We start from the raw sequence: 27,987 nt of genomic DNA, 5'->3' as shown, positions 1-27,987 counted from the left end.
TGAGCTGAACTGCTTGTGGGAGCAAGGAATTAGAAAATTCAAGTTTCTCTGGAACACCTGTCTGACCAATCAAATTTTTTTAAAAAACATAACCTGCTGTTTTGTTTTGGTTCAAGACGTCTGGTCAAAGACTATCAAGAGATTGACTCCACATTCATAGCTTATGCTGCTCCTGAGACTGGGAGGAGCAGGAGGGAGGGAGGGAGGGAGAGAGGGAGGGGGAGGAGGACAGATCCCGACGCATGTAACGGGCATCACTCAGGAGGAAACACGCAGTGGGTCGCAGCACACGGCTTCAGGCCTCAGAGATGAGTCAGTCCAGCAGCCCCACGGGCAGAGTCTGCTCGGAGACGGCGAGGGAGCTCAGGGTCTCTGCCCGCTCACACTCCCCCTCCTCCGTGTAGATGCGGGGCAGGGACCCAGATTCCTCCGCCAGCACGCCAAGGCCGCGGAGCCGCTGCGGGAAAGCCGGGGAAAGAGGAGGTGAGGGCCAGGTTTTGCTACGCAGGGGGCGTTGTCTGCATGTGCCGTTGAGGGACACTTCAATGCAATAGGACGATGGGCCGTCCCTCTGTGCCCGGCTGTCACAGAAGGTTCTGCAGACTCAGAAAAGCAACCAGATGAGGGGACAGATAGCATCTTCACACTTTCCAGCGGATTTCTGGGAGGAACGTGTGATCAAGGTGATCTCCGCCTTGACGCAGGTAGTACAGGCCCTGGGTAATGTCCTGCCCCCCTATGGATTTATTGTTGGGGGTGAGTCCCCTACCATCTGTGCCCTGACACGGGCTGTCCCCTTCCTGAGTGACCGTCCCCGCCTGCCAACCTGCACAGCGCTAACGCCAGCTTGAACTTCAGGGCGCGAGACATCCCCATGAGAACTTTTCTGTTTTCTTTCTGGTCTGAGGGACTGAATACATGTTGGTTGCGTGGATGGGTGGACAGACGGATAGACAGATGGACAGGTGGAAGAAGTTAAAGGGCGTTCGCCTATTTACTTCCAGACATCTCTGAGAGGGAGCCCGTTTTCCCTGCCTTGGTGGGAGTGGGTTTAGCAGGATCGCTTAGCCTGTCTCGAGCCCATGGTGGTCTCTGAGCGGATGAGCCCACCCAGGGCAGGAAGCGGGTCAGGACCCAATGTCTCAGAGTGGGAGGAGGCAGTAGGGAATGGGCAGCCATGCCTCCTCGACATTCTGGCGGTCAACTGTCCCGAACTTCCTCTGGCCTATAGGAGCCACACTCCTCGGCTCTCTGCTTAACTGGAAACACCACGTCCTGGCCCCGTGTTTACTGGTGTGGTGTCCACAGGTGAACACGGGCATCCTCACGGGCCCCCAGGGCCTGCCCACCAGGCACCCTGGTCTCAGACCTCCAGCTCCAGAGCTGTAAGAAGTGAACCTGCTGGGTGAGTAAGCCTCCCACCTGTGGTCTCGTGTCCCTGCAGCCCCAGGTGACAGGGGCAGTGACTCAGGAGGAAAGTGACCCAGCCTCAGCGGTGGGGAGACCTTCCTACCTGATGCAGCATTTCTGCTATCCCTCCCGTCCACCTTTCCAGGGGCTGTGTGGGCACCGCGGGCGCTGGGGAAACCTGCAAAGCAAAGAAGCAGAATCTTACCACCACTCGGCGGAGCCCCCCCTGAAGCTCCCTCATCAATGGCCTCTTTCGGCCGGAATGTGGGGGGCTACCTTCCAGCTGGAGGGTGGTCAGAGCTCTCCCTGAGGGAGAGTCAGATGAAGGGCAGTGGGTCTCCCATCCCCCGTTCACGGTGAGAGAGGAGGAGACTGCAAACGCAGAACCGGGAACTCTCGCCATTACACTGCTTCCTCTTGCTGCCCTAAGGCTATCAGCCTGTATTTACAGCATTGCAAGTACTCCTAGCAGAGGTCCATGGGCAAGCCTGCCGGGCGCCTCGTGGGGCTGGAGTGTGGAAAGGAGATTTCCAAGCCCGGCTCATGGGCCTGGGCTCAGCGTTTGTGAATGAGGCACAGCCACCCCCAGGACCCAAGACCAGCCGTGTGCTTTGCAGGCCCAGTGTGAAACGGGAGGGCGGGGTCCATTGTCCCCCTGCCGCATCACATGGAGAGGATTTTGAAGGTGACTGGAGTGTAAACAGGTAAGAACAAATAGACAATTTCTTATCAATAAATTCCAGGGTTTGGGGGGTCCCCTGAGCCCGAGAGATGCTTTGGCAGCGCTGGCCGAGGGCTCAGCTGGTTGGAGCCTTGTCCCGTTCACCAAAATCCGTGGGTTTGATCCCGGGTCGGGATGCCCATGGGGGGCAACCAGTCCATGTTTCTCACGTCAATATTTCTCTCTCTCCCTCTCTCTGAAATCAATAGACGTGTCCTTGGGTGAGGATTTTAAAAAAAAAGATGCCTAGGCAGTAACGGGGGTGTGTCCAGAGCTGTGAGTGAGGGACAAGGGGAAGGACACCTCGGTACCAGAAAAGGACGGAGAACCCTTGTCCTGCGGGGACTCTCATCCCTCTGACAGCTGGTGGACCAGTCTGTTGGCCGGCTGGTTGTCACCATAGTGTCCCTCTTCGAAGGACAGGAACAAACCGGTGAAGCACTGCTTTCCTTGTCCAGGGGTGGGGCCCAGCCCCCAGGCCAGCTCAGGCCGGGCATCCTGCCTGCTTCGCTACACCCCAGGAAGGCCCAGAGCAGGGCCTTCGCAGAGCGGACTGTACTCCAGTAGCACGGCCCCCGGCTCGGACTCCCCCCGTGCTGCATGCCGGCAGGGGAGACAGAGCGCGGTGGGAATCCAAGGCGCCTCGGCGGACCTCCAGCTCCTCCAAGCACCAGTGAGTTTGCAGAGAAACTCGCTCGTTGCTCATGCACAAAGCCGACAGCCATGGGAGGGTCTTTCTCCACAGGCCCCTCGAGTGGCGTGACAGGTCTAAGACAACGGGAAGTGGAAACCTGAATGCCCTGGGAGCAAAGAGGGTTGCCTTCGACCTCTCCGTGGCTTTCATTGGTTAGCTCAGCCACCCTCACTTCCTGGGGAACACAGACAGCAGAGGCCCCATGCCTTCTGTGCAGGGTGGAGCCAGGCCACGGAGATGGGGCCAGTGTCGGAAGCGGCAGGTTTGAAAAGCCAACAGGAACTGGCCGATCCCCTTGTGTCGGGGCCTGGGGGTGCTTTCATGGTCATCACCTCCCAGCCCATCCGTGAGGCGGATTTTACCGTCCCCAATTCATAGCAGAGAATGTAGGGCCACATGACATGCTCAATATGATGAAGATGACGAGAGGCAAAGCCGAGGTCCCATCCCTTCCAGGCCAGCGAGTTCGGTTCGGCCTCTGCCGACGAGGACGGGGGATCAGCTCTGTCTTATTCTGCCCCAGGCGGGGCCTAGAAGCCGGTGCCGACTCACTGATTAGTGAGCTCAGCACAGGGTCCGCTTATAGAAACTGTGCCTGCTACAACCCAGTCTCCCCTAAACAAGTTTTCTCGCCCTCGGCACTACCGACCCTGGGGCCACTCTCTGCTGTGAGGCGGTCCCGGGCACAAGAGGACGTTCCACATCATCCCTGGGCGGCGCCCACGAGGCACCCAAAGCCTCCTCCCCCTCCCCCACTCCGGCCAGGTTGCAACCATCAAAATCACCTCCCAACATCGGCACACGTGCCCTGCAAGCACCGTCGGCCCCGGGGGAGAACTCCTGGGACAACTCTGCCCCTCTCCTGCCGCCCGAGTGCGAGCGTGCAAGGGGGCGTGAGGCGGGCAGGGAGCGGGAAGCACGTACCCACCTACCTGCGTCACTGGCGACGGCAGTGCACTGCGCCCCACGGCCGGGGCTTCGAGGGCTCTGCTCTCGTCGTTGTACATGACCAGGGTCTGCTGGCCTTCCCCGTAAGGGACCAAGCATCTGTGCCTCTTGGCTCCAGACCCGAAACCACGTCGCAGCAGGAAAAACAGAGCAACTGTGGCGAGACGGGAGGGGGAGTGAGTTGAACATTGTCTTCTGTGTCAGGGGCTTCAGCAGGGTCGTGTCTGTTACCTTGTAACTCGGCTGCCAGGGGCAGGGCCAGCTTGGGCCCTAAGCATCTTTGTAGCTACAGGGCTTTGCTGTAGCAAAGCCTGTGGCATGGGGGCTGGGTCACTGTGCGTTGACTTGATGGCAGGGTGACCGGCACTGTTGGGTCTATTTATGCGCCCTCCCCAAGCCGGGAACCCAGACAGGCCTCTGTGTGTGGCTGCCCCGGCGTTGTCACGGGCCTCAGGGTCGCCCTCTGGCAGAGCTGGCTGGTGGCTGCTGTGGTGGTAGACGGCCACTTCTTGAATGGAAGCCGCTTCTGCCACACGGACAGTGTGTGCAGCCAGGTCTGGAATGCGATGAGCCTCCAGCTCCTTCTCTGGGTGCCCCGCTGCTCTCTGCCACCCTCTGCCCCCCACCCCCCGGGGCTCCATTCCCCCAGCTCACAGCCCGGGGCCACCCTGGAGCCCGCTGACCTGCCAGAACCAGGAACACCACACAGAGAGGGGCTAGGAAGCCCAGGAGGAGCCCCGGCTCTGTGCGCACCGCCTCCGCCACACATGTGGACCCGCCGTGGCAGGAACAGACCCGCACGTGGACGGTCTGCTTCTGGGACAGTCCCTGCCGGTCTCCAATGAAAAGCGGCACTAAGTAATCCCCACGGGGGAGGCTTTTCAGCATGAACAGTTCAACCGACCGACCTGCAGAGAGACAGGGATCTCCAATGCATCGACGCTCTCGGGGTTCAGCTGCTCATCGGACAGTTACCAGCGCTGTCCACCTGCCGAGGCTCGGTCCGAAAGTCAGCCAACTGCGGAGTTAGAGGGACCGTTGCCAAGATCACCCTTGCTTCTGACAGCAGCTGCAAGTTCAGGGCCCCCAGGCCGGCCAGCCAACAGAAGAGGCATGTGGGGCAGAGTCCAGAGACGACCAACCACAGAGCTTCTGGTCCCTCGTCCCCCAGGGAGCCTGGACAGCACTGCCTCCCGGCATCGATGAGGCGGGGTACACAGGGGCGTTGCAGACCACACAAGCCCGCCGGAGCCCGGCCCCCAGTCTTTATGGGGACTCGATCTCAGAAGCCTGGTGCCCACCCACAGGACCCACAGCCCAGCCCTGAGCCCACCGTTCCTGATGATTGGCGCAAGACATGCCTCCACAAACACTTTCCTCAGACATTCCAAGAGCCTGGTGATCTGCTGCCAGAAGCCGAGGCCAAGGCCAGACCTCTTTTGGAGTGAGGTCCAGTGCCTCACTACACACTCAGGGTCTGGGAACTGTGCACGTGAACCCAACCACAAAAACAAGCCGCATCCCACAGAGCCCTGGTTAAGAGCACCGAGGAGAAGGGGGCCGGCAGATGCCCGTGGCTCCTGCTGGGAACAGCGCCCCGGTCTCTTTTGGAGAAGCCCACTTTCCTGAACCCTCAGCTCACGTGAGTCAGGAGAGGCCATGCCCAGACCCCAGCCCGGCCCAGGTGTGGGCTCACGGCCCCCCAGTAAGCACATCTCCTCCCCACTCCTGCCCACAGCGACCAGCAGTGCAGGTGAGCCGAGCCGGGCAGTGATTTGGGGATGCCTGCCGGGTGCTAGATGAGCCCTGGACTCCTGGGAGCCGCCCTTCAGGCCCCCAGGGGAGAGCATGCCTGACCCTGAAGGAGCCCCGAGCAAGGCCGAGCTGACGCAGGACTGGCAGCATCCCGGGGTGCCCTTGGAGTTGCCGCGGCTCTGCTGGAACGCAGGCTGGCCGGGCTCTGTCCCAGCTCCGAAAGCTGACAAACTCCTTTTGCCCGCGACTGGGTCAGGGTTCGGTCGTTTCTGCCCTTTAGCCCCGGCCAGTACAGATACTCACCCTGACTTTCCCCCAGCTTCCACGCGCCTCCCGCATTTCCCGAGGTCGTGTCCAGCTCGAACGTGAAGGGGTCCGCGTAGGGCTCCAGGTCCCTGTCCTCCGCCTCGATGAGGAGGGGCGCAGTCCAGGAAGACGCGCAGACCTCCAGGTGCTGAGAGCCCGGGTGGAGGGTCGGGGCGTTGTCGTTGATGTCGGACAGGAAGAGCAGCAGGGTCCCTGTGCCAGTCTGCGGCGGGCGGCCTTGGAGGTTTCCAGGGAGACTGTTTACTGACCGAAGATCCTACTCCATGCGCACCAGCCCCTGGAAGAGGAGCTCCGTGCCCCGGAGGGGGAGGACCATCCCACCGAGCCACGGGGACCTCTGCCCTTTCAAAGGCCTTCCTGTGGGTGCCTGGGCTGCTTGTCTGCCCTTCCCAACTCTGGGGGTTGCCTGCCCTTCCCAACTCCGGGGGTCTCCTTAGCCTGCGGTAACTGAACGCCCCTTCGGATCATCTGCAGAGCCAGGTAGGAGGCAGACCCGACAGGTGTGTGGAGGTGTTGACGGTGCCGGGTGTTAAGCAAGAGGCAGGAGGGGAGGAAAGTGGGTGTGGTGTGTGGATGGAAACGCCGGTCTCCTGGTGGTATCCACCTCAGTGACCTGGTTGTGATGTGTGGTGTGGGTTTGCAAGGCGTGGCCATTGCGGACGCTGGCAGTGGGGACTCGGGGTCCTACTGGGTTATTTCCTTAAGTCCCTGGAAGACAGAGCCTCTTCCCTCCTTCCCACCTGGACTGACGAGAAACGCAGGTTCGCCAGCTTCCTAACCGACCCTCTGCTGATTAGTTACTACAATCAGCTGCGCATCCTTAAACCCCAGGTTTGAATTCGCAGGTTGCCTTAAATACAACTAGTGAAGTTACTTGAAGGTTCCTATGTATTCTACTTTATGTCCTGGCAGGTTTAAAACTTCGGCCTTGGGGGTCACAGAGGAAAGTGTGGACACACGCTCATCAAATCGCCCACCGGGATTGTGACCAATCTGTCCCGAGCGGTCACATTCCCCTGAGCTTGTGCGCCATTCCAAGCACCGGGGGACCGCGCTGCCTGTTCCTCACACACGACTGTCTCCCGAGTGGGCGAAAAGCGCACTGGGTCTGATCACGCTCCCCGGGGGCTAGTGGTCACTTCTGAGCAAGTGCTCTCCACCTTCCCCTGGCCTCTCGGCCTCGGATTCGCCGATTCGAGAGTCGCCGTCAAGCACCGTCACCGTGTGCGTGCACGGTGACGGGCAGGCTTGTGTGCCTGCCATTCGTGCTCCGACACTCTGTCAGTTCCCTCTGGAGCTAGAAAGAACTTCCCCTGCGTCTCGGGTGAACACTCACCGTCGTCAACGGCATGCACAATGACACTGTAGAAGCTGTCATTCACGTAGGGGGACTCTCGGTCGACCTGCCCCCTGGTGACCACCGCTCCCGAATGCTCATCCACAGCCACCCAGCCGGCGGGATCGTGAGCCAGGTGGTACCTGACCGAAGGAGACACACGCAGGCTATTTGGTTTTTGACTCCGGCACGATGCAGACATTCACTGAGACCCACTTAGGAGGCAGCCGTTCCCTGGGGGCGGGGTGGGGGGGACAGGGCTGTGGCAATGACGAAGGCAGGGACTGTGCCTGGTGTCCCCACAGTGAGGCGCCGGGACCAGCAGCATCACTGTCACGGGGGCTCATTGAAAATGCACATCTGTGCCTCTCGCCGCAGCATGAGCGCCCCCTGCTGCCAGGACCCTTTCTCAGTGTGCAGCTTCGTGGGCCTGGGCTGGGTGGAGCACACAGCCCACCGTGTGACACGGCCCGCCTCGGAGAGCGTGTGGTGCAGAATTTCCACGGTCTCGGGCATGACAGTGACCACACCCCCGGCACACGACCATCTGTCTAGTAATTCACTTTCCAAAACGTTTGGGGAAACCATCACCCACAGCAAATCGGAGATTAAAAGAAACAAAATCCGATCTTTCCCAAAGTGTGAATTGAGCCGTGGTCCCCAACCTTTTTGGCACGGGAGATGGGTTTCATGGAAGACGATTTTCCCATGGGCGGGGGTGGGGGAGGCAGGAGGTGGAGGGCAGGCAGAGATGCCAGCGAAGCCCGGTCCCTAACAGGACACCTCTGCTTCCACAGCCACCTCTCTCCTCCCCCTTCCCGCCTCACCTGACCCCGCTGCCCTCTGGGTCCGTAGCCTTAAAACTCCCCAGCTGGGTTCCCGGCCTGGCGCCCTCGACCTCGCTGATGATGATGCTCCCGGGGTGGAAGGCCGGCGGGTCGTTGGCATCTAGCACCTGCACACTCACTGTGGCACTGGCTGCCACCAGCCCCGGCCTCCGAGGCTCACCGCCCTCACAGGAGAAGAGCGGCTCCTTGTTCTCCACCACAATGATGAGGCTCCGGGAGGGGTGGGCTTCGAAATCCAGAGCCTGCGAGGCCCCGCAGAGAGGAGTTCGTTAGTACCCGCTGCTTCTCGGCCAGAGCACCTCGGCTGCGCCTGCGGCTTGGCACTTCACTTATTATTTATCTCGTCTCTGATAATGATCCAGGGACAGTTGTCAAGCCCTTCCTGCAGTCCCTTCGCCCTCCCCCTCCCCCCCCCGGTGGGGGCGAGCCACCGCCCGTCAGAGGGTGATGAAAAATGCAACAGCGACCCAACCTGATGCAACATTAATGTGACAGCCCTGCTGCTACACAAATCAGGGGACCTGGAGGACATGACACATCGGTGCTCACAGCTCTCTGGGGTGCAAGGAATTCAGCGACTTAAAAGGCTCGAAAGCCTGGAGATGTTTGGGCAGTTCGGCCTCCGGCACGCGGTGCCACAGCATGGTCTCACAGGGAACACGTTACTCCGACGGCAGACACTCAGGCCCACCCCAGATCTGTTCACTCAGGCCTGCCCTTGAACCTGATCCCGGGTAGACTTAACTGCCCTGCCTCGGCCACCCGCACTCTGCCTGAGAGCAATTCGACTGAAGGCGCTGGAGGCAGCCCGCCCTCCTGAACCCTCCCCTTCAGGAAAACGCCCCAGCCTCCCTGGGCACTGGCATCCTGGTCAGTAGTGATAATGACACTTCACTGCAGGGCCAGCTGCCCATTAGGCACAGCCGGTCGAGTGCCGGCGACCCATGACACTCTCAGGCCCTTGCGCACAAATGGTCTCATTTTTGTTAGACTCAGAAGGGAACCAAGGAACCCTTGAGGTTGGAGAAAATGTTGTAGATAATTTTTATCACATCAGAAAAAAAATAAACATTTCAGGACCTGTGCAAATCTATGAAATTTGGTCTAAAAATATTCACTGTCAAAGTACTTAAAGCCTAATCAAAAAAAACCTTTTAATATCAATATTACTTTGGTGGGAGGAGCCAGGAAGGGGAAAGCAGAAGGCATGGCCCAGCCCCGCCCTCCCTGGGTGCTGCGGGTCACGGGGTCAGCTCCTGCCTCGGTGTCTTCTGCCTCCCAGTCCGTGTGCACCCTGCAGGGCTTTACCTTGATCACATTTAGGATCCCTTCGTTGGTTTCAGGGTCAGTCGCAATGTCAAAATGCCCGTTTTCATTGCCACTGGATATGTTGAATTCCGCTCTCCAGGCCGACGTGAATGGCGAGTCCCGGTCTTGCACCCGGAGACGTAACACGTCTGGGCTGACTTGGCCTTCGGGGACCTGGATCTCATACTGCGGAGGCAGTCATCATTTCCGCATGGTGGAGACAAAGAAACGCAATTGAAAAAGAAAGTGGGGTGAAAGAAGCCAGGCGGTGAAAGACAAATACCATGTGATCTCACCATTAACAGGAACCTAAACAACAAAACAAACAAGTGGGCAAGATATGACCAAAGACACTGAAATACAGAACAGGCTGACAGGGACCAGAGGGGAGAGAATTTCAGGGGAAAAGGGGAAGGATTCACAGGAACAAGTATAAAGGACACACGGACAAACACTAAGGCGGGGGAGGGAATGGGAGGGAGGTGGGGAGCTCTGGGGGGGGTGGGCTGGGATGGGAGTAAAAGACAGAAAACTGTACTTGAATAATAATTAAATTAAAAATTTTCATTTCAAAAAAAGAAAGAAAGCAGGGGAGGAAAAGTCAGCTCAGTACACAATGGCCTGGATGTTTCTCATGCTGTTGAACTTGACCTCAAGGGATTTGAAACCGCCTGACACAGCAGAACAGGCACCAGCGGCAAACACCTCGTCCCTCCTCCCTGTGCCTTGGCGCCTGCAATGGAGGGACTTGAAAAGTGCTCTTCCATCCAGCACCGCACCCGTTTTCTAAGAATTTTAAAAATAATCACACATCCTAGTTTGTGCTGCCTGAAAACACCAGCTCTCTCCTGAAATAGAACTCCTGCGGTTACTTGGATCTGTCTCCTAGCAGGCAGATCTTGCCAACAGATTGCTGTTCAACGCAGTTGGGGACGAGATCATTTCTCTAGACGAACACCTCCCCGTGCCGGGGTTTACCTTCCCCAGCCTTACTGTGCAGAGCGCTGCTCCTCGCCAAGCCAGAGAAGAGTTTGGAAAGGAAGTTCGCATGTGATCAATATTGCTTTCAGTTATTCTGTGCTGTCTGGTGAGGTGCTTTCACTGAAAACATTTCAGCTTTTAGTTCTTATGGCTGGCAAAATTTTTAAATGATATTTTTCTAGAGTAATGATTCGTAGCATTTATAGATATGCCAGGTTTTATTTTAGGTGCAATGAACAAGATAAAAATCTACACCCCAGGCAGCGGATGACTGCGTGTGTGCGCTGTGTGTGTGATGTGGGTGGGGATGGGGAAGAGGCCAGAAGAAAGTAGAAACATAATGGATATTTCCCTTTAAAAATTCATATGGAAGAGTGGAAATGAGAAGAGAAAGGGAAACAGACCCTGAGTGGGTTTGGGGCTCCCCCTCAGCTGTCTCCCCGACCCCTGGCAGTGCAGTGCCTCCACACTGGTCAGGGCCGCTGTGTGCCCCCTCCTCCCGCCTAGGTGTCTTGTAGCCTATGACATCCTATGTGGGACACCAATAATAGACCAGGTGACTGGGCCCTGGCCAGACCCCACCTACGTCTTCCCTGTTCTAGAGCCCTGACTTCTCACCGGGGCCAGTTCTGTCCCCCAGGGGGCATGTGACAATATCTACAGATACTCTGGGTTGTCATGGCTTGGGGAGGGGTACTGCTGGCGTTGAGGGGGTAGCGGTCAGGGTCGCTGCTGAACAGCCTACAGTACCCGGGGCAGCCTCTGCCCCACCAGCGAAACTTTCCCGTCCCCAAACGTTGGGAGTGAGGAGGTTGAGGAACCCTGGTATACAGTGAGCGTGGAGCCTCTGACCTCCCCGCAGACCCCCATGTCCGTGCTCGGGGACGGGGAGTCACGGGCAGCTCCAACAATTAGGGATGAAATTACGTGCATGCGAGTTCTGAGCTCAGTGCCTGGCACAAAGCAGAAAAAAGTTCAAGCTCATTTGGTTGTTATCCGATGATTCTGTAGCCCTCTGGCCACTTTCTGATTCTCATCGGTGTTATTTTGGAGAGTTAGAAGGAATGGGGTGGTATGGGGGATCCGCCGGTAGGTGCCTTACGTCCTTCTGGGGGAACGTGGGCCTGTGGTTGTTGCCATCCTGCACGCTGATGCGAACCGTGGCCGTGGACGACAGGGGTGGGTCCCCCCAGTCCCTGGCTCTGACCAGCAGTGTAAACCGAGGCGTGGTCTGTACAGGGAGGGACGGGGAAATCAGGCCCTCCGCGTGCGGGGGCGGGAACTGCAGAAAAGAGTCCATTTCAACAAAAGCAAGGCTAGCCACAGAGGGTTTCCCGCCACAGATCTAAGTCCTGTGTCCGGGCCCAGAGGTGGAGAACACATTCCATTGTTTAGAGATAACAAAATCCCCATAACCTCATAATCTAAGCATCCCGAGAGCCGTATTTCTCCGCTGTTCCGGTCGATCTGGAAGCCAGTTTCTTTAAGGACCGGTGTTTGAGAAACAAGGAAGTAAAGGACTTGAGAATTTGGAGTGTTTTCTTGGTCCAAATCAACTGCTGACATCTGAGAAACGGGTCGACCTGGAAAGAATTTTTTGGTTGTTGCTACGGACCAGAGGCGGGCTGTCGAGCGAGCGGGCGAGCGCTGCTTTGCTGATGGGAGGTGGGGCGCCCGCCAGGGCAGCTCACGCACGTACACGTAAGATCGGACTGGACAGGGCAGACAGCACAGCGAGGGGCAGCTACGGAGGGCTCACTCCACACCTCGTCTTGCAAACTCGGAATGACACCGCAAGCGAGTCACGAGGCTGCAGCTGCGGATGCAGAAGGCTTAAAGGAGAGAGCTGAGAGACGGATTTTCAAATGTGCAGCAGAAACAAACCCCACCAAACAGCAACTGGAGACAGAATTTAAATGGGAAAGATAAACCAGCAGAACACATTTGAAATATAAATAGTAGACCTGGATGTCCTTCACACAGAATGAATCAAAAGGAGAGGAGATTGCATGGAATGAGGAGGCTGAAGTCAAGAAGGAAAACGACCAGCACATGGACGGAAAGGGACGAAGGGAGGAACAAGTGACAGCAAGAAGGCCTCCAGGGGGCCAGGAACTGTGTAGACGGCCAGGCACGACCGTCCCAGCTGACCCGCCCAGGCCCGCATGCGGGCAGGAAGCGGGGGCACTTAGCCCGGGGGCACAGTGTGAATGGGCAGCCGGCGGCGCTGAGCCCTAACTCACTGGTGCCGAGTGGGGCCCAGCGTTAGTCCAAATACGCTCACTGAAGCGCACTTCATGAAAGTTAAAAGGGGGCAACAAAACATCGATGTTCAGCAGTTAGGGGGTCAAACACCTTGAAGCACACCCACAGAATGACACATTTCGCTCTCCGATGCTGTAGGATATGGCTAGATTGCACACAGAAAACTGCACTTTTCAAATTCATAGATGTGCACGTATCAAAAAGCATGCCCATGTACTTGTATTTATGCTATGATGATTTTTTAAAATTATGTACACAAATATTCACCTGAAATTATACAGAAACCTGTGACTGTACACATATAAATATACAGTGTGTACACACACTCATAAAACGCAAAGAAAAACATTGATAGAATAGCAACTATCACAGTAACGGTACTTATCGCTAATTGGTAGTGTTAAAGATGCTTTCTAGTTCCGTCTTTATTTCTTGGGATTTTCCAAGTTTTCCAAAGACCATTTTGCAAACTAAATAATGGTTTCTGTTGTTCAAATAGAAGCACGTTCTAGTAAGAGTGGTTTGGCTTTAAAGACTCACGGGATCTGTAGCTGGGAAGCCAGGCTTCCCCTTGTCACGTCTCCCAGGTGGGAAGTCCACGGCGCTGTTGGGGACCTCACACCCAGCCCGGCCCCTTCTCCTCCCCACACTAGGTGTGCTGGTTTAGCCTGGGGGTCACCCACCAGCCCTTCCCTCCGACTGAGCTCCACATCAGCGTATCGCCAACTCAGAGGGAGACCTGGAGCATTTTGCTCGAACCCAGGGCTTGGGACCTTCGGGGTGCCAACAGTCCCCATCCCCCTGAGGCCAGCTGGGACCAGGTGCCCCGCATGGCCGGGGCTGGAGCACTTTTAGGCGACAGAGAGGAAGGGCAGCCCACGGACTGCCACACCCACCTGCTGTGTGGTTCTCCCTCACACTGACGTTAAGCTCCTGGGCGGGGAAGCGGGGGGCGTGATCGTTCACGTCACGGATCCTGATGTTGAGGATCAAGGAGCTGTCCATGATCTCCCCTGCCGAGCGGCTGGCCACGTCAACGTGAATCTGCGAGGCAGAGAGCTGCGTTAGCCTCGCAGGCCCCAGACTCGGTGGCTCTGGGCAACAGCCACCTACACAGCTGTGGCTGCGTCTGCCCCCACCACGAGAGTGCAGGCTCCTGGGGGCAGACACCCACGGCCAGTTCTGCAGGACACCGGGGTCTGGGCCCAGAGCCGGCCTGCTGGGTGCTCAGCACACGCCGGTGGAGCAAATCAAGGCACTGGCTTGAGAAAACCCGTCACTAGTGAGTATGAGGTTCGAGTCTCAGTTTCTCCACTGGAGCAGACGTGGGCAAGCGGCTTGGGAGCCCCGTCCCCGTGTCCTATCTGCTGTGTGAAATTGCTACATTAGTGAGTTCTGTTCCACGTGTGCAGAACGCTTGGGGGCACAGACACGTGTGCGATCCTTTATTTTCTGCACCAGGGGCGTGGGCCCGAGGACACAAGCAGGAGGCCCTCTACGTCTGCCCGTGTGGCGCTGTGACAGTGTCTGCTCTGCCCGCTCCCTGGGAGATTTCGGAGTCTCAGAAACCCACCCCATAGTGAGTGTGACTGAGGAGTCACCAAGGAAGGAAGGAAGGAGCGGCAAGGAAGTGCTGTCGGTGTTGACAAAGGGACAGGCGTCGGGGCAGGGATGGCTCTGGTGATTGAGGGATCTGTCCCTTAGCTGGGGGGCGGGGTCAGGAGGAGAAGGAGAGCAGGCCACTTTCATTATTGTCCTTTAGCCCAGACAGGGCTCTGAGAGATGCAGGAAATGCATGATCACACACATACACACACACACACACACACACACACACACACACGCTACTCCACGAGAAAACAAGCAAAGAGAAAGGCGGCCGGAATCATGCAAAAGCCCCAACTGCGTTTTCTGCCAATCACATTGAGACTGCTGGCTGCCTGCCAAGAAAGGAGGGACAGTCCCTTCTTCTCTGGAACTGCTGAGGGTGTCACCAAACTGAGCATCCGAGAGCGCCAGTGTGGGTCACGGGACCCCTGCCGCGAAGGCATGCTGAGCCCAGCGCACGCGTGCAGTCAAAAAAAGTGGAGGTGCCCCTGGGGAGCCGGCCACCATCCAGTCAGTGCCACATTGTCACTGTGAGGGCCTGTTTTCCGCAAACAATCACGTGTCACTGGAATGGTACACAAAACAGCAGGCCTCAGAATAGACAAGCGAAGGCAACCGTCCTACGACCAGCTCTGACACGGTCAGAGCATCTGCTCACGGCCCACTTGCTTTCTGTCATGGGAAGTTTCCGTGAGGACACAGCACCGGTGACTGGCCCTGGGAGACCAGGACGCTGGGGGCGGGCAGGGGAGGCGCCCTTGTCTGAGCTGTTGCCTTTCCCGGGGAAAAACAGCTGAGTGACTCAGGGACCACATCGCAGCCGGCCCCAAACGCCCCTGCTCCTCGGGGGAGTGCATCTGTCGGTGCCGCAGACGCAGGTCTTGGCGGTGGGGCAGCTGGGAGGCTGTCTGTGCAGACGTCCTCGCTCCGGCTCAAGGTCAGAGTGTTTCGATCGGCACCTTCTTTGCCATGAAACCATAACAGATGTTGAGCCTGTGGACCATACATATCACACCTGCTGGGAGCACCCACGTGGGGGCCGCCCCCGGCACGTCGGACCCGAGGAGAAAGGTGGAAGTGAGGCCAAGACTTCGATGGCTTCCCATGGACCTTTGTGTGGGTTAAAACTTTGTCAGACACGGGTCCCTTTCATACCCGGGAGTGAGGAAAACAGCAGCAACTCCGCCCTGTCACTGGTGGGGAGGCCAGTGCAGCGGCCGCTTTACTCTCACGGTTCGACCCGTCGGCCGCGCTCCGTGGGGTTTATGCGGGGGATTCTGAACACGTGTCCCCGCCCAAACCTGCACGCCGCTGTTTAGCTTCATTCGTCATAATCCTCGTTGGAAGCAACCGAGACGTCCTCCAGTTGGTGACTGACAAGCAAACCATGTACGCCAACGTATTCCACGGTAGAGCAGTGATCAGCGACAAAAAAAAAACCACAGCGGAAACGCGAGTGCACATGACTAAGGGAAAGAAGCCGATCCGGACACCGGCTACGTCCTGTAGGACTCCAACTATGTGACATTCGGGAAAAGGCAAAAGCATGGAGACGGCGGGATCGGCAGTTGCCAGGGGCTTGGGACCCAGAAGGTGAGGGGTTGGCACACAGGGCCAGGACTGCGCTGCGTGAGACTGCAAGGGTGTGTCCGCATCGCTGTGCTCCGTGCAAACCCACAGGACGTGCAGCACCACGCGGGAGCCCTAATGTGAGCCGTGGGCACGAGTTTGCACCAAGGTGTGGTACTGCCTCGTGGACTGTGACGAATGCACCGCTGTGGTGCAGGGTGCTGGGGGTGCTGGGGGTGCTGGGGGTGCTGGGGGATGGCGAGCAGGCCGTGTGGGGGGCGGGAATCTGTGCGTTCCGCTCTGTTTCCCTGTCAACCTAAAATGGCGCTAAGAAACGGTCTTTTTTTAAAAAAGCCCCTACTTGTAAAAGAAAAAAGTGATCAACCATACAGATTTTTAAAAGTAAATCTGATCTGGCTTGCTGCTGAGTCTCCGGGCCCAGGATAAGTGGGAGTTGATTTCCCGAAGGCTGAATGGTTGCGGGGAAGAGTGAGCGGCCAGGCAGAGGGCCCGAGTCACAGAAAGAGGGAGGGCAGCGGGAAGGTTGCACAGCGGGGCTCTTAGGTAGGCGACCCTTTGCCGCAGGACTGCCTGTCTCTCTCGGGGCTCATCTCATCCTCCGGGGGCTGACGGCTTGCTCCCCGCAGCACAGGTCTGCTGTGCAGTTCCTCACTCACCAGGTATCGGGCAACCCGGCAGGTCTGTCTGCACCTCTCCCCACCGGTTTCAAGGGTCACCATCAGAGGACAAACTCGTCCACTTCATAAATGCTCTGTAGCTCCATCCCCACAGCCGCCAGAGACCCTGATGTGTGGGGGTGCTGGGCCACAGAAGGCAGGGGCGTAGCAGTTCATGCAGATGGCCGCAAGCACCCCCTGGGGAAGACTACAAAGCGAACCTGGTCCCGTGCACACCTCTAAGCTTGCCACAGCGCGCCACACCGCACGCCAGCCTCCCGGAACCCGATGACAGATCAAACCACGCCCACCGAGAACCTGCCTCCCGTGAGAGCTTCGCGGTAGCGAACTTAGTACCATAAAGGCTGGTGTCATCTCTCGGTCAACAGGGCGGTGGACATATATCCTTCCGTTCTTGTGGTCTTCTATAGAAAACAAGCCGACCTCTGGATACTCGTCCACCCCGGGGCCACTGATCAAATACACCAGCGACCTGTCGTCAGACACATTGTTGAACAGCTGGAAGGAGACAAAGTGAGCAGAAAGAAGACCGTGAGCCAAAACCACCGTGCGTGGCATCCCGCGGGGCCGAGCCTCAGAGGCGTTTGTAAAGAACTGGACCCAGCAACCGCACACGGAGGGTTTATCCTCAAGAACAAACGGGTCCACCGAGAGGCAGGAACAAGGAACAAGCTGACGTGTGACAGTGAGGAGTTGGAAACAACAGCAGCGCGCGTCCGAATGGAAGGAATCCTGTGTGACACCCCCGTCACACAATGTGGGACCGGGGCTCCCATGCCCCCCCATGAAATGGGCAGGGCCCCGGGAGCAGAGTGAGCCCTTCCGTCCACGCAGACACATGTGGTAAGTCTGGAGGGACGTGCCCAAAAGCACAGACGCGTTTGTTAACATTGGTCGTCCACCCAGGGAAAGAGAAGTCATGCCACACAGCTGATGCGTGGGAAGAGCTCAGAGGGAGCCCGCACCCTGGCCGCCTCATGTGTCCTGGCCTGTACAGCCTGTGACGCAGCCCTGTGGCCCAGGCACGTCCCTGACCCCACGGCACCGCTGGGGTGGAGAGGGCCACTCATGGGGCGGGGCTGCGGCGCGGTGTCTGCTGTACGAACTCCCCAGCTCTTGGGGGTTCACTCTTTTAACCACCGAGCTTGAAAGCTTCCTGGAGGTGGTGTGTTTTTTTTAAAGCAGGCATATATACTATTTTCATACATATTGCAAACATAGGAGTTACTCTTAATTTTTTTCTGGGGGTCATAGAACGTCTAAGCCATCAGGGACGCAATCCCTCAGTATGTTGCTCAGAGGCCCCGCGAAGTTGAGAAGGCAATGGGAGAACCACCTGGGCCAAGTGGACAGTCTCCGGCATCCCCACGGTTACCTGTGTCTCCTTCGGCACCTGGTTGGTCCTGCACTGCAGAGTGAGGGAGGCAATTGGGCGTGGTGGGGACTGTGGCATTGTGGGGACCTCAGGCCCACCTCATCACTGCCGTGTAAGAATGGGCTCCAGGTAGTCAGGCCTCCCAATTCCCAAAAAGCCTCTGAAAGGCAGGACTTGACATACAATCTCCCTATTTTTTTTTATGGTGCTAAAATAATGTCACATGAAATGTCCCATCTTAACCAATTTTAAGTGCACGGCTCAGGGGTAGCGAGTCCGCACAGGTTGCTATGCAGCGTTGGCCAGCGTCATCTCCAGAGCTCTGCCATCTTGCAAAAGTGAAACTGTCCCCATTACACACGAACCCTCCCCCTGTGACACCCTCCCTGCCAACCCCTGGCACCCACGGCTTTATTGTAACCTCCCTTTTGCCCCCACACCCAGCTCTGACAACCACACTCCCCTTATTTTTAAATCATGATTTTTAAAAAAGACTCTGTGTGGGACAAGTAATCAGGCCTGAGGCTGGAATGAATGGACCCCCTTTTGCTTAGGCCCTCTCCAGGAGGAGTCTTGCTCTTGGACCAAGCTCCGCCCACTGTCCCGCCCCACCCACGTCCCCAGCTGGCCAGCTGGCACTTCCCCCACTCACAGCCTTTCAAGGCCCCACCCTCCCACCACAAGAGGCTTAATGAGAGCAGGTACGGGCGGCCTTACCTCGCCAATAAGCTTGGGAAAGGGTCCTGAGTCTTCCTCCTCCAGTTCCAAGGTGGTGACAACCCATCTTCTCTTGAATCGCCGTAGAGGCCGGTGGCCGTCTCCCTGGAAGTGACCGTGGCACTGGTTCTGAGGAGGGGGGTGAGGCCAGCCGGTGCTGGGCCGGCCTGGGACCTGCGTGCTCTCTGGCATCCCCACAGCTACTGCCCGTGCTTGGAACTGCGGCGTGCCTGCCCCCAACCCACGGCAGAGCCCTCTCTCAACAGTGGGGCACGCGCCACCCTGCGGGTCAGCCTGATTCACGAGACCATTGTAGGCGTTCTGGGAATGTGGCATCAGAGGTCGCTCCCTACACTGAGCTTACGCTTGTCTCTTTGTGGACAGGCAGGTAGCTGCTGAGCAAATGAGAAAGGCACCCCTCTCTTTCTGAAGCCCCAGAGGAGGAGGTCCCCCCTCAGTGCGGACGGGTCCCTAGAGCCTCTCTGTCTGCCCATCTCCCCTGTGACAGGGGGGAGAGAGAGAGAGAGACGCAGACTCGGGCACTAGGGTCAGAGACTCCGTCAGGGAATATAGACAATTCAGATACGTGGCTTTGTCTGTATTACGTATATAGTTTATAGTTACTGTCTGTTTATGATGTGAGCCTGGCTTATTGCCACATTCATTTGTATCCAGAAAAAATATACATAAAAAAAAAAGACTGAACTACAAAGTGAGTAGATCACAAGAGCAAGAGGAAGGAAACGGTCCTGGGGTGGCCTGAGTGCGGGGTGGGCATGCGACTGTAGCTCCGAGGACACAGGCTCCCGCAGGGAACTCTCCGCCCTCTCTGTTTTACGGCCACAAAGGCCCGGACGCGCCTCTGGCTGGCCTCTGATGGCCGCAGCGTGCTTGGGCTCCAGTAAGACACCGGAGCCCCGTGCGCAGCGCAGTCTGCGGCGCCCTGGCAGCCCTCGGGCCCTGAACCCCACAGCTGGTGGCTCATCTGTCCCTGCCGGCCAGACACCGCCAGGGCCCTCCAGACGCAGCACCGCAGGCCCCCCTCCGTGCCGGGGGGCGGGGGAGGGGAGCTCACGGGGTTGGTCTCTAGAGAAACCACCTCTGAACCTCACCTTTGTTTGCTCCCCAGGATCGTTTTCTTGGGAGCTGTTGATGAGGTTGACCTTAAAAATGGAAATGGCATTAATTAGTGGGGAATAAATATCAAAATCAGAGAGGAACACAAATCACGTAGAACTGGGGGAGGGGAAAACACTTGTGCGTTCAGTTTCATAAATACCGTTTCTTGTTCTTGACATCTCAATTCCTAATCACTGCTTCTGCGTGTAAATACAGGAGCACTAACCTGAGACTTCTGCTCTAGCGTGACCAGTGGCGGGGCCACTGAAAGCCACAAGATGACACCACGAGCGGTCACCCCGTCTGCCGAGGACACGTCCACAGAGGCACTTCTGTGTGCACATCGGAAATGGCACCGAATCTTGATGGGTGGTGGGATTCGAGGGGGCTTTTTCTTCTGCTTTTCTTTTCTTTTTTCCTTACTTTTAGACTTTATCTTACATTACTCAGTGGAGTAATAGAACTCGGTCTACAGCCAGACCGCACTGAAGGCGCCTGGTCTTACCCGGTCTCGGCAGCTAAGCAGGGTCGGCCTGGTTAGTGCTGGGAGGGAGTCGTACAGAGCGCACCGCACATTCACACGACGACTTATGTGGAGGATTGTTTATTATTCTATCTCAACGACCTCCGCCCCCTACAGAAAACCACACGTGGACAGTAAAGCTGTTTAAAACGAAAGGGACAGCTGACAGTGTCTGTCAAAACCAACACTAAATGTGTGTATGTGCAGACATGCATGTGGACGTGTTATGCCTGTGGGTGTGGGTGGGTGTGGGTGTGGGTGTGTTACACCTACAGTCCTAGGTCATTCATTTTAACTGCTGCACAGCATTTCACTGTGTGGATAGAGGGTAATATAGTTATCCATTCTCCTGGTGGTGGACGCTTAGGTCATTTCCAGTTGTTACCTATTATAAATAAAAAATACTGTGACAGGAACTGTCTCTGGAGCAGCGGTTTCCAAAGTGTCATTTGCTGGCTCCCTGACCTTATCAGAGAGTCCACAAGGCCACACGCTCTCACACACCACTGGGGTGTTTGCCCAGGTGACGCAGGACGGCAGTGTGGGACTGGGGGAGGCTTGGCCCCGGTGAAGGCACAGGCCCCCGTGGCCCCCAGCTGCCATGTACCCCTCACCCCCGGGCATGGGCAGGAACGAGGCAGAAAGACAGAGCAAAGTTCCAGTGCCATTTAAGAATAAAGGCGCTGGGACATCTGGTCAAGATGGGGACCTCGGTAAACGTGGCTCGCCTCCTCACACGACCGCAGCAAAATCACAGAACAAGTATCACCCTGAGCCGTCAGAAAACCGAGCTGTATGGAAGTCCAACAACTAAGAGTGAAAGAAGCCACCTTCATCCAGATGGGTAGGAGGGGTGGAGACGCCGAGATGTAGAATGGGCTCATCCCCACCCTGCACGTGGTAGCTACAAAATGGAGGGACATCTCGGGAGCGAGGGATCCAGGCCCACCCAGCCCAGGATTCCAGTGCCAGAAGATGAGTCCCCACAGCTTCTGGCTGTGAAAACCAGGGGCAGTTGGGTTCACAGAAGAAATGGCGGGGCCCTCGGGAGTCTCCCCTGGGAGGGCCTCACACCACACACAGACCCCCTCGGCCTCACTCCCTCGGGGCTCCGGCACAAGGGCAGCACCTGGAATGGCACCTGTGACCTGCGGGAAGGAACTGAACTGTGAGGCATCAGGGTGAGAGCTGGGGACAGCTTTCTCCCAGACAGAACTGCGGGAAGTGGCCACCATTCCTTTCCTGAGCCCTCCCCCCCACAGAGCCACAGGCGTCATATCTGAATCTCCATCAACCTGGCTCACACAGTAAGCTCCCCGCCCCTGCCGACGATTACCTAAGGATCCTCCCCATCCAACTCACCGGCCCACCCAGGCTGGTCACAGTGGATTTTCCGTATGAGGGGCTGGGCGAGGCGCAGGCTTCAGACCTTCCTAAATCTGCTCAAACAAGCACCAGCTGAGCCCAGCCCCGTACCTCTCGCTGAGTGGCCCCAGGCCCGGCACCAACAGCCACCCTCTGCAGATAGCTTTATATCTTATGGCAAAGGGCACCAGACAGAACACAGGTGGGGGCTGACCTTGGCCTGCACCACCCAGGAAAGCCCAGAGCCTGTGCGCCCAGCAGACAGTTACTGGCCACATTAGAGCACCACCCAACCACCGCCACAAGCCACCGAGGGAGGTGGCTGCTGGCCAGAGGTCATAGCCGGTCCGACCAGCGGTCTGGCCTGGGTAAATCCCTCTCACTGACCTACTGACAGCAGCCAAGACTAAACTGCATGAGGAGGAAGTACTGAGCCCACACGGAGGGCCACCTGGAGTACCCAGCTTGGGGGACGGGAGGCCGTGCCACTGGACCGGAGGGGACACCGACTACATTAGGCCACACGACCAAGGCACAGAGCCAAAGAAGCTCTCCCTAATACACAGCAACCAACACAGGGAGGCTGCCAACATGAGGAACAAAGAGACGTGGCCCAGATGAAAGAACAGATCAACTCTCCAGAAAAAGAACTAAAAAAAAAATGGAGATGAGCAATCTATCAGATGCGGAGTTCAAAACACTGGTGATCAGGATGCTCAGGAACTCGGTACTTCAACAGCATAAAAAAGATCCAGTCGGAAAGGAAGGATTCACTAATTGAAATAAAGAACAATCTACAGGGGATCAACAGCAAAGTGGAAGACCCTGGCAGTCAAATCAATGATTTGGAACATAAGGAAGCCAAAGAGGAGCAATCAGAACAACAAGAAGAAAAAAGAATCTGAAAAATCAACAATAGTGTAAGGAACCTCTGGGACAAGTTCAGGAGGTCCAGCATTTGTTTCATAGGGGCGCCAGAGGGAGAAGAGAGAGAGCAAGAAATTGGAAACCTATCTGAAGAAATAATGAAAGAAGACTTCCGCCAAGATGGAGGCATAGGTGGAAACACTGTGCCTTCTCCCACAACCAAGTTTGAATACAACAAAAGTTTTGGAGAACTAGGACACACCCAAAGACCGGAAAACGGAATTATACGCAAGTCCGACAGCTACGAACCGTTCAACGGGGACGGTAAGAGGGGCGGAGCCAGCAGCAGAGCAGGGTCGGGCAGGACAGATCCCCTGACCTAGGTGCGCAGGCAGCCGGGAACCAGTCGGGGTGCGGGGCAGACTGACCAAGGTCGCACATTTGCGCACAGTGAGACGGACCACACAGGCCCCAGGGGGCGAACCCAGTAGTGGAGGGCTGACAGCGGTGGCACACTCGCAGTGGAACAAAACGCGTGGGCCCGGTGACGGTGGTGGCTGCAGTGCCGGTGGGGATCGCGGCAGCGGGTAGCAGATGGGAAGCCATTGTCCCTCTGACCCCACCCCCACATACAACGTCACAACCCAGCGTCTGAGTAGTTGCCCTGCTCTGGTGAAAACCTAGGGCTCCGTTCCTGCTACTTAACAGGCACGAACAGCCCAAAAGATGGTGCAAGAAGAACTCAAAGTCCCAGAGCCAATAACTCTAAAAAAACCAACAGATTGTCAGCCTCTCAGAAGCCCAATTTAAGACACTATTTATCAGGATGCTCACAGAATTGGTAGATTACAGTCACAAATTAGAGGAACATATGAAGGCTAAACTAATTGAAATGAAGGGAGATGTCCAGGAAACCAATAGTGATGGAAAGGAAACTGGGACTCAAATCAATGGAATAGACCAGAAGGAAGAACAAAACATCCAACCAGAAAGGAATGAAGAAATGAGAATTCAAAACAATGAGGAGAGGCTTAGGAACCTCCAGGACATCTTTAAACGTTCCAACATCCGAATTATAGGGGTACCAGAAGGGGGAAAGAAACAGCCATGAGTGNGAGCATCCCGTGTTGAAACCTGACTTCCCGTGACACGAAACAGTGTAAGAAATGTGTTCTGCAGCCCTTCCCTTCCCAGACTTCGCTTTCAGGAACGTGCAGCCCCTACCTTACGTCCTGTACTCCCAGGCCGCCCGGCTGGGGAAGGCATGCTCTTGCCTGAGGCCCTACACCTCTCCCCGGGGGCAAAGGCTGGGTGTCTGTGGGCGTCACTTCCATCGTCCCCAGGGTAGTAGCTTTTGTTCTGGGGATGTGAACTGTGTTCTAGAAACACATGGAGGGTTAGCAACAGGGGGGTGGGAGGGGGAGAAGGGGGGAGAAGGCACAGAAAATAGCATAGACAGTAGGTAGAAAATAGATAGGGGGGAGGGCAAGAACAGTGGGGGAAATATAGAATCTAAAGAAGTTGAGACACGTGGTTATAAACTAAGGGGGGGAGAATGGTGGGGGAGGGAGTGTGTGGGTGGAGGGGAATGAAGAGGGGGAATAGAGCAACTGTAATGGTATAATCAATAAAATATATTTAAAAAAAGAAATAATAAAGAAAACTTCCCTGATTTGGTGAAGGAAACATACATGCAAGTCCAGGAAGCACAGAGTCCCAAACAAGTCAGACCCAAAGAGGACCACACCAAGACACATCATAATTAAAATGCCAAAGGTTAAAGATAAAGAGAGAGAATCTTAAAGGCAGCAAGAGAAAAGCAGATAATTACCTACAAAGGAGTTCCCATAAGACTGTCAACTGGTTTCCCAAAAGAAACTTTGCAGGCTAGAAGGGACTGGCAAGAAGTATTCAAAGTCAAGAAAAGCAGGGACCTACAGCCAAGATTACTCTACCCAGCAACGCTATCATTTACAATCGAAGGGCAAATAAAGGGCTTCCCAGAAGCACTTTAGACAGACTAAAGGAGTTCATCATCACCGAGCCATTATTACACGAAATGTTAAAGGGACCTATTTAAGAAAAAGACGATCAAAACTATGAACATTAAAATGGCAGTAAATGCACAGTTATCAACAACTGAATCTAAAAAACAAACTAATCCAACGAGCAGGACAGACACAGAACCACAGACATGGAGAATATTATGATGGTGGCCAGCGGGGTCAGGGGGCCTGGGGGAATCGGGGAAAAGGTGCCGGGATTGAAAAGTACAAATTGGCAGGCACAGAATAGATGATACATGGGGGTGTTAAAAGCTAGTGTAGGAAATGGGGTTGCCAAAGAACTTACAGGCACAACCCATGGACTCACATGGGGGGGTGGTCGCTGGATGGAGAGGGGGGTGCTCGGTGGAGGGGGAGCAAAGGGAAAAATTAGGGCAACTGTAACAACATTATTAATAAAGAACAAAGCCCTTGGTGAGGCCCTTTAACTGCTGAAGTCACTGGAGAAACGATGGAGCAGTGAGAGGCTCTGGTTCCGCTCCCCTGGAGTGGACATGTGGTCAGCGCTCCGCGGGCCACGTGGGGAGTATGCTCGAGAGGGTGGACACGGCGAAGGATGGCGAGCTGAATGGGCCACTGGTTTTTTGTGGTTTTGTTTGTTTTTTAAAGATCTCATTTGTTGATTTTTAGAGAGGGGGGAGGGAGGAAGAAAGCGTGGGAGAAACATCGATGTGAGAGAGGAGCCAGATGTTCGAGAGATTTGCAAAACCACACAGGAGTGCCACTCCTCAGGCTGAATGGACGCTGTTAAAATGCAGTTATTTTTCCTAGAATATGTGATTTCTGTTGACACATGGTTTATCGCTGTTGTCTTCCATGAACTGAGAAACACGTTCAAAATCCCCCAGGTTCCAGTGCTGGCCCACAGAAGCCAGCACTCTCTTGGTTCTCGGTGACGGTCACGTGCGAGACGCGAACTTCAGGAAGACTCACAGCTTTGTCATTTGCTCCATGTCAGAGTGACAACAAGGGTGTGGGGATTTCGGAGGAAAACTGAGGTGGCTAGGACAGCCCCCTGCAGAGCGGGGCCCAGTGTCAGACTGGAGGTCAGAAGAGCAAGAAGAGGAAAGCAACAGCGACCTAGAGCTCAATCAGCAAAAACACTTGCAACCGTTAACGGCAAAGTGTGGGCGAGACAGTTCCCCCAGCACCAAGCACCTGGTGCCAGACAGCCATCACCTTCGGAAGTAAAGATCTGCTGGAGGGTGAGTGCCGTAGACGGGGCCTTCTCCCCCATTTTGTTGACTGTGACACCCCCAGCGTTTATGGCAGTGCCTGGCCCAGAGCCAGCATACAGCACGTGGTCACAGGGCGGGGACTGAGTAAAGGTAACCAGCCCTTCGCTGTGCCCAGCCAAACAGACAGGAGACACACGGGTGCTGGGCTGGGCCACCACGGCCCCAGCTTGTTTACTCTCACCCCCTTGGGGCGGGTAAGGGCGGGCAGCTCCCTTTTCAGGTGAGGAAGAGGACGGTAAACAAGGTTCAGTGCAAACCCCACGCCCCAGCATCAGCTCAGTGCGGAGCTCTGCAGGTGGCTTGGGGGGGTTTACAGCTGCCTAAAAGAGTTCCACCTAAACCAAGGTGAGGACCAAGGTCAACTAATTAACCCAGGTTTGCAGCCAGAAGTGGAGGAGCCTGAGTGGGGCTGGGCGAGACCTCCCACCTGAGAGCCCCCACGCAGAGAACTGGCAGACACTGGGGGAACTGTAGGATGGCAGTGGGAGGGACCTAATGTCCTATAGTGTGACCATGTCTGTCCCACTGAGAGTCTGACTGAAAGTGGGGAACTGTTCAGAAAGAAATGGTGGGCCCAGCGAAGGCACCTGTGCTCACCCCACACCACCAAACTGAGACTTAATACTCCACTTCTCGCAGTTTCGGCCTGTCCCAGGGGTGGGCTCTTAACCCAGTCACCCGGGAACCGCTCCTGGTCAGCCCTGGTGAGGTCGGCTGCCTGGCAGACCCCGGCCGTGCCCTGAAGAAAGGCGCCCTGGCCACAGTCAGCTTTGGCAGCGTGACTTCCCCACTCCGCCCCCTCTGCCCGGAACACAGAGCCCCCGCCCGCCAGACGGGATGCTGCCCAGTTCATGAATCGCTCCACAGATGAGGAAGGTCTTTAAACCGTGCCCATCTGCATTTTATCCTTGGACCATTGACGCAACTGAGGTTTCCTCGACCTTGTGTCGGGAGTGAACAGAAGAATCATCCTTGGCAGAGGTGGGTGCAAATCTAGACAAAACAGTGGTGTGCACAGCTCTGAAGGGAGTCCCCTTAGCCTGGCCCGCCACTCCCCCAAGTGACTGTGGCCTAAGCCCCTCCGTAGACCTGGGTGCCCCGCTGCCTACAACATGCTAGGGCTCTGTAGCCCTGCTCCGGCCTGCCCAGGCCAGGTCACACTCAGTCCTGTCCCCCGTCCCCACGGAGATCGCTGGCGTGCGTCGTGGGTTCCAGCCCCGCTCACCTGTAGCGGCAGCAGCAGCAGCAGCGGCAGCGTGAGGAGTGCCAGGGAGGTGGGTGCCCTGGAGCCCATGGTGGAGGAAATGCTCACAAGACCTGGGAGCCTGGGGCTGCGGTCTCACTCGGAGCCAGGCACGTCCTTTCCAGCAGGACTGTCTCCCCTGTCACTCTGCGATCACTCTGACCCAGTCACTCTCCTTTCAGGGCTCCCCCCACTGCCTGGCCTGTTTTGGGCCGGGTGGGGCCACATGAGCCTTGACCTCCTGAACAACTAATAGTTCCTAGGAAGGGAGCGGAGGGGAGGGGACTGCCACTTTCACAACCACAACCGCCTGTGCACACAGACATCACCTGGGCCTGACCCCGGGGATTAGGGCAGAACCGAAACCTGCCGGAAAGTGGGGCTTTTGTTTCTTTGTGTTACATCTCCAAGTCGCTGCCCCACTTTCTGTAGCAGGAGCGTTTAGGGTTATTTCCTAACCCCACTCTTTTGTAACGAAAGACCTGGAAAAGAGCTCCAAGAAAAATAACTTTATTGGGGAAAAGAAGATGGAGAGAAGGGGGGAAGGAAGAAAAGGAAGGAAAGAAGGAAGGAAAAGAAAAGAAAAGAAAAAAGAAAAGAAAAGAAAGGATTACCTTTTCTTTTCCAGAGGAAAGAAGGGAGGAAGGAAGGAAGGAAGGAAGGAAGGAAGGAAGGAAGGAAGGAAGGAAGGAAGGAAGGAAGGAAGGAAGGAAGGAAGGAAGGGGGAAGGGTTACCCTTTTCTTCCCAAAGCACCTGACCATATTCGTCTGAGCCACGTCTCAGTATTCTGGGGTTTACAGACATGTCCTACCAAAATCTCTTTTAAGCTTAGATGAATCTGCCTTTTGGAGGTTGGAATTAAAGAGGGAGGGAGGGGAGATGGGAAAGGGACTCCCTGGTGGAGGGTCTCTGGGCCACCAGGGGGCTTGCCTGCCTTAGATTCCGGGAAGAGAAGGACAAGGTGGGGATTCTACTCTGTCAGCACTTAAGATTGCTGCGGTCAAG

The 27,987-nt window shown here is 56.3% G+C and overlaps 1 protein-coding gene across 2 annotated transcripts; it reads right to left on the bottom strand.

Moving 5' to 3' along the window:
• CDH26 (cadherin 26) lies at positions 1–27,204 on the bottom strand. 2 transcript variants are annotated; one of them, XM_037060005.1, is made up of 15 exons: positions 26,964–27,204; positions 19,673–19,723; positions 18,561–18,689; positions 16,805–16,966; positions 13,490–13,637; positions 11,745–11,911; positions 11,431–11,559; positions 9,348–9,533; positions 8,019–8,281; positions 7,192–7,334; positions 5,832–6,071; positions 4,457–4,681; positions 3,758–3,927; positions 1,514–1,588; positions 1–457 (listed from the first exon to the last, which is right to left on the bottom strand). In XM_037060005.1, the coding sequence occupies exons 1-15, from the start codon at positions 27,030–27,032 to the stop codon at positions 314–316; spliced, it is 2,301 nt and encodes a 766-aa protein (XP_036915900.1). In that variant the 5' UTR covers positions 27,033–27,204; the 3' UTR covers positions 1–313. The 2 variants fall into 2 exon arrangements, with proteins under 2 accessions (XP_036915900.1, XP_036915901.1); XM_037060006.1 differs by having other exon boundaries at positions 18,561–18,665.
• Between the last annotated feature and the right edge of the window lie 783 nt (positions 27,205–27,987).

Source organism: Sturnira hondurensis, unplaced genomic scaffold (assembly GCF_014824575.4).
Source record: "Sturnira hondurensis isolate 20B ecotype Veracruz unplaced genomic scaffold, ASM1482457v3 Scaffold0011378, whole genome shotgun sequence".
NCBI classification, from domain to species: Eukaryota; Metazoa; Chordata; class Mammalia; order Chiroptera; family Phyllostomidae; genus Sturnira; species Sturnira hondurensis.
Note: the sequence above shows the minus strand (reverse complement) of the source record. Positions and strands in the feature narration are given on the sequence as shown.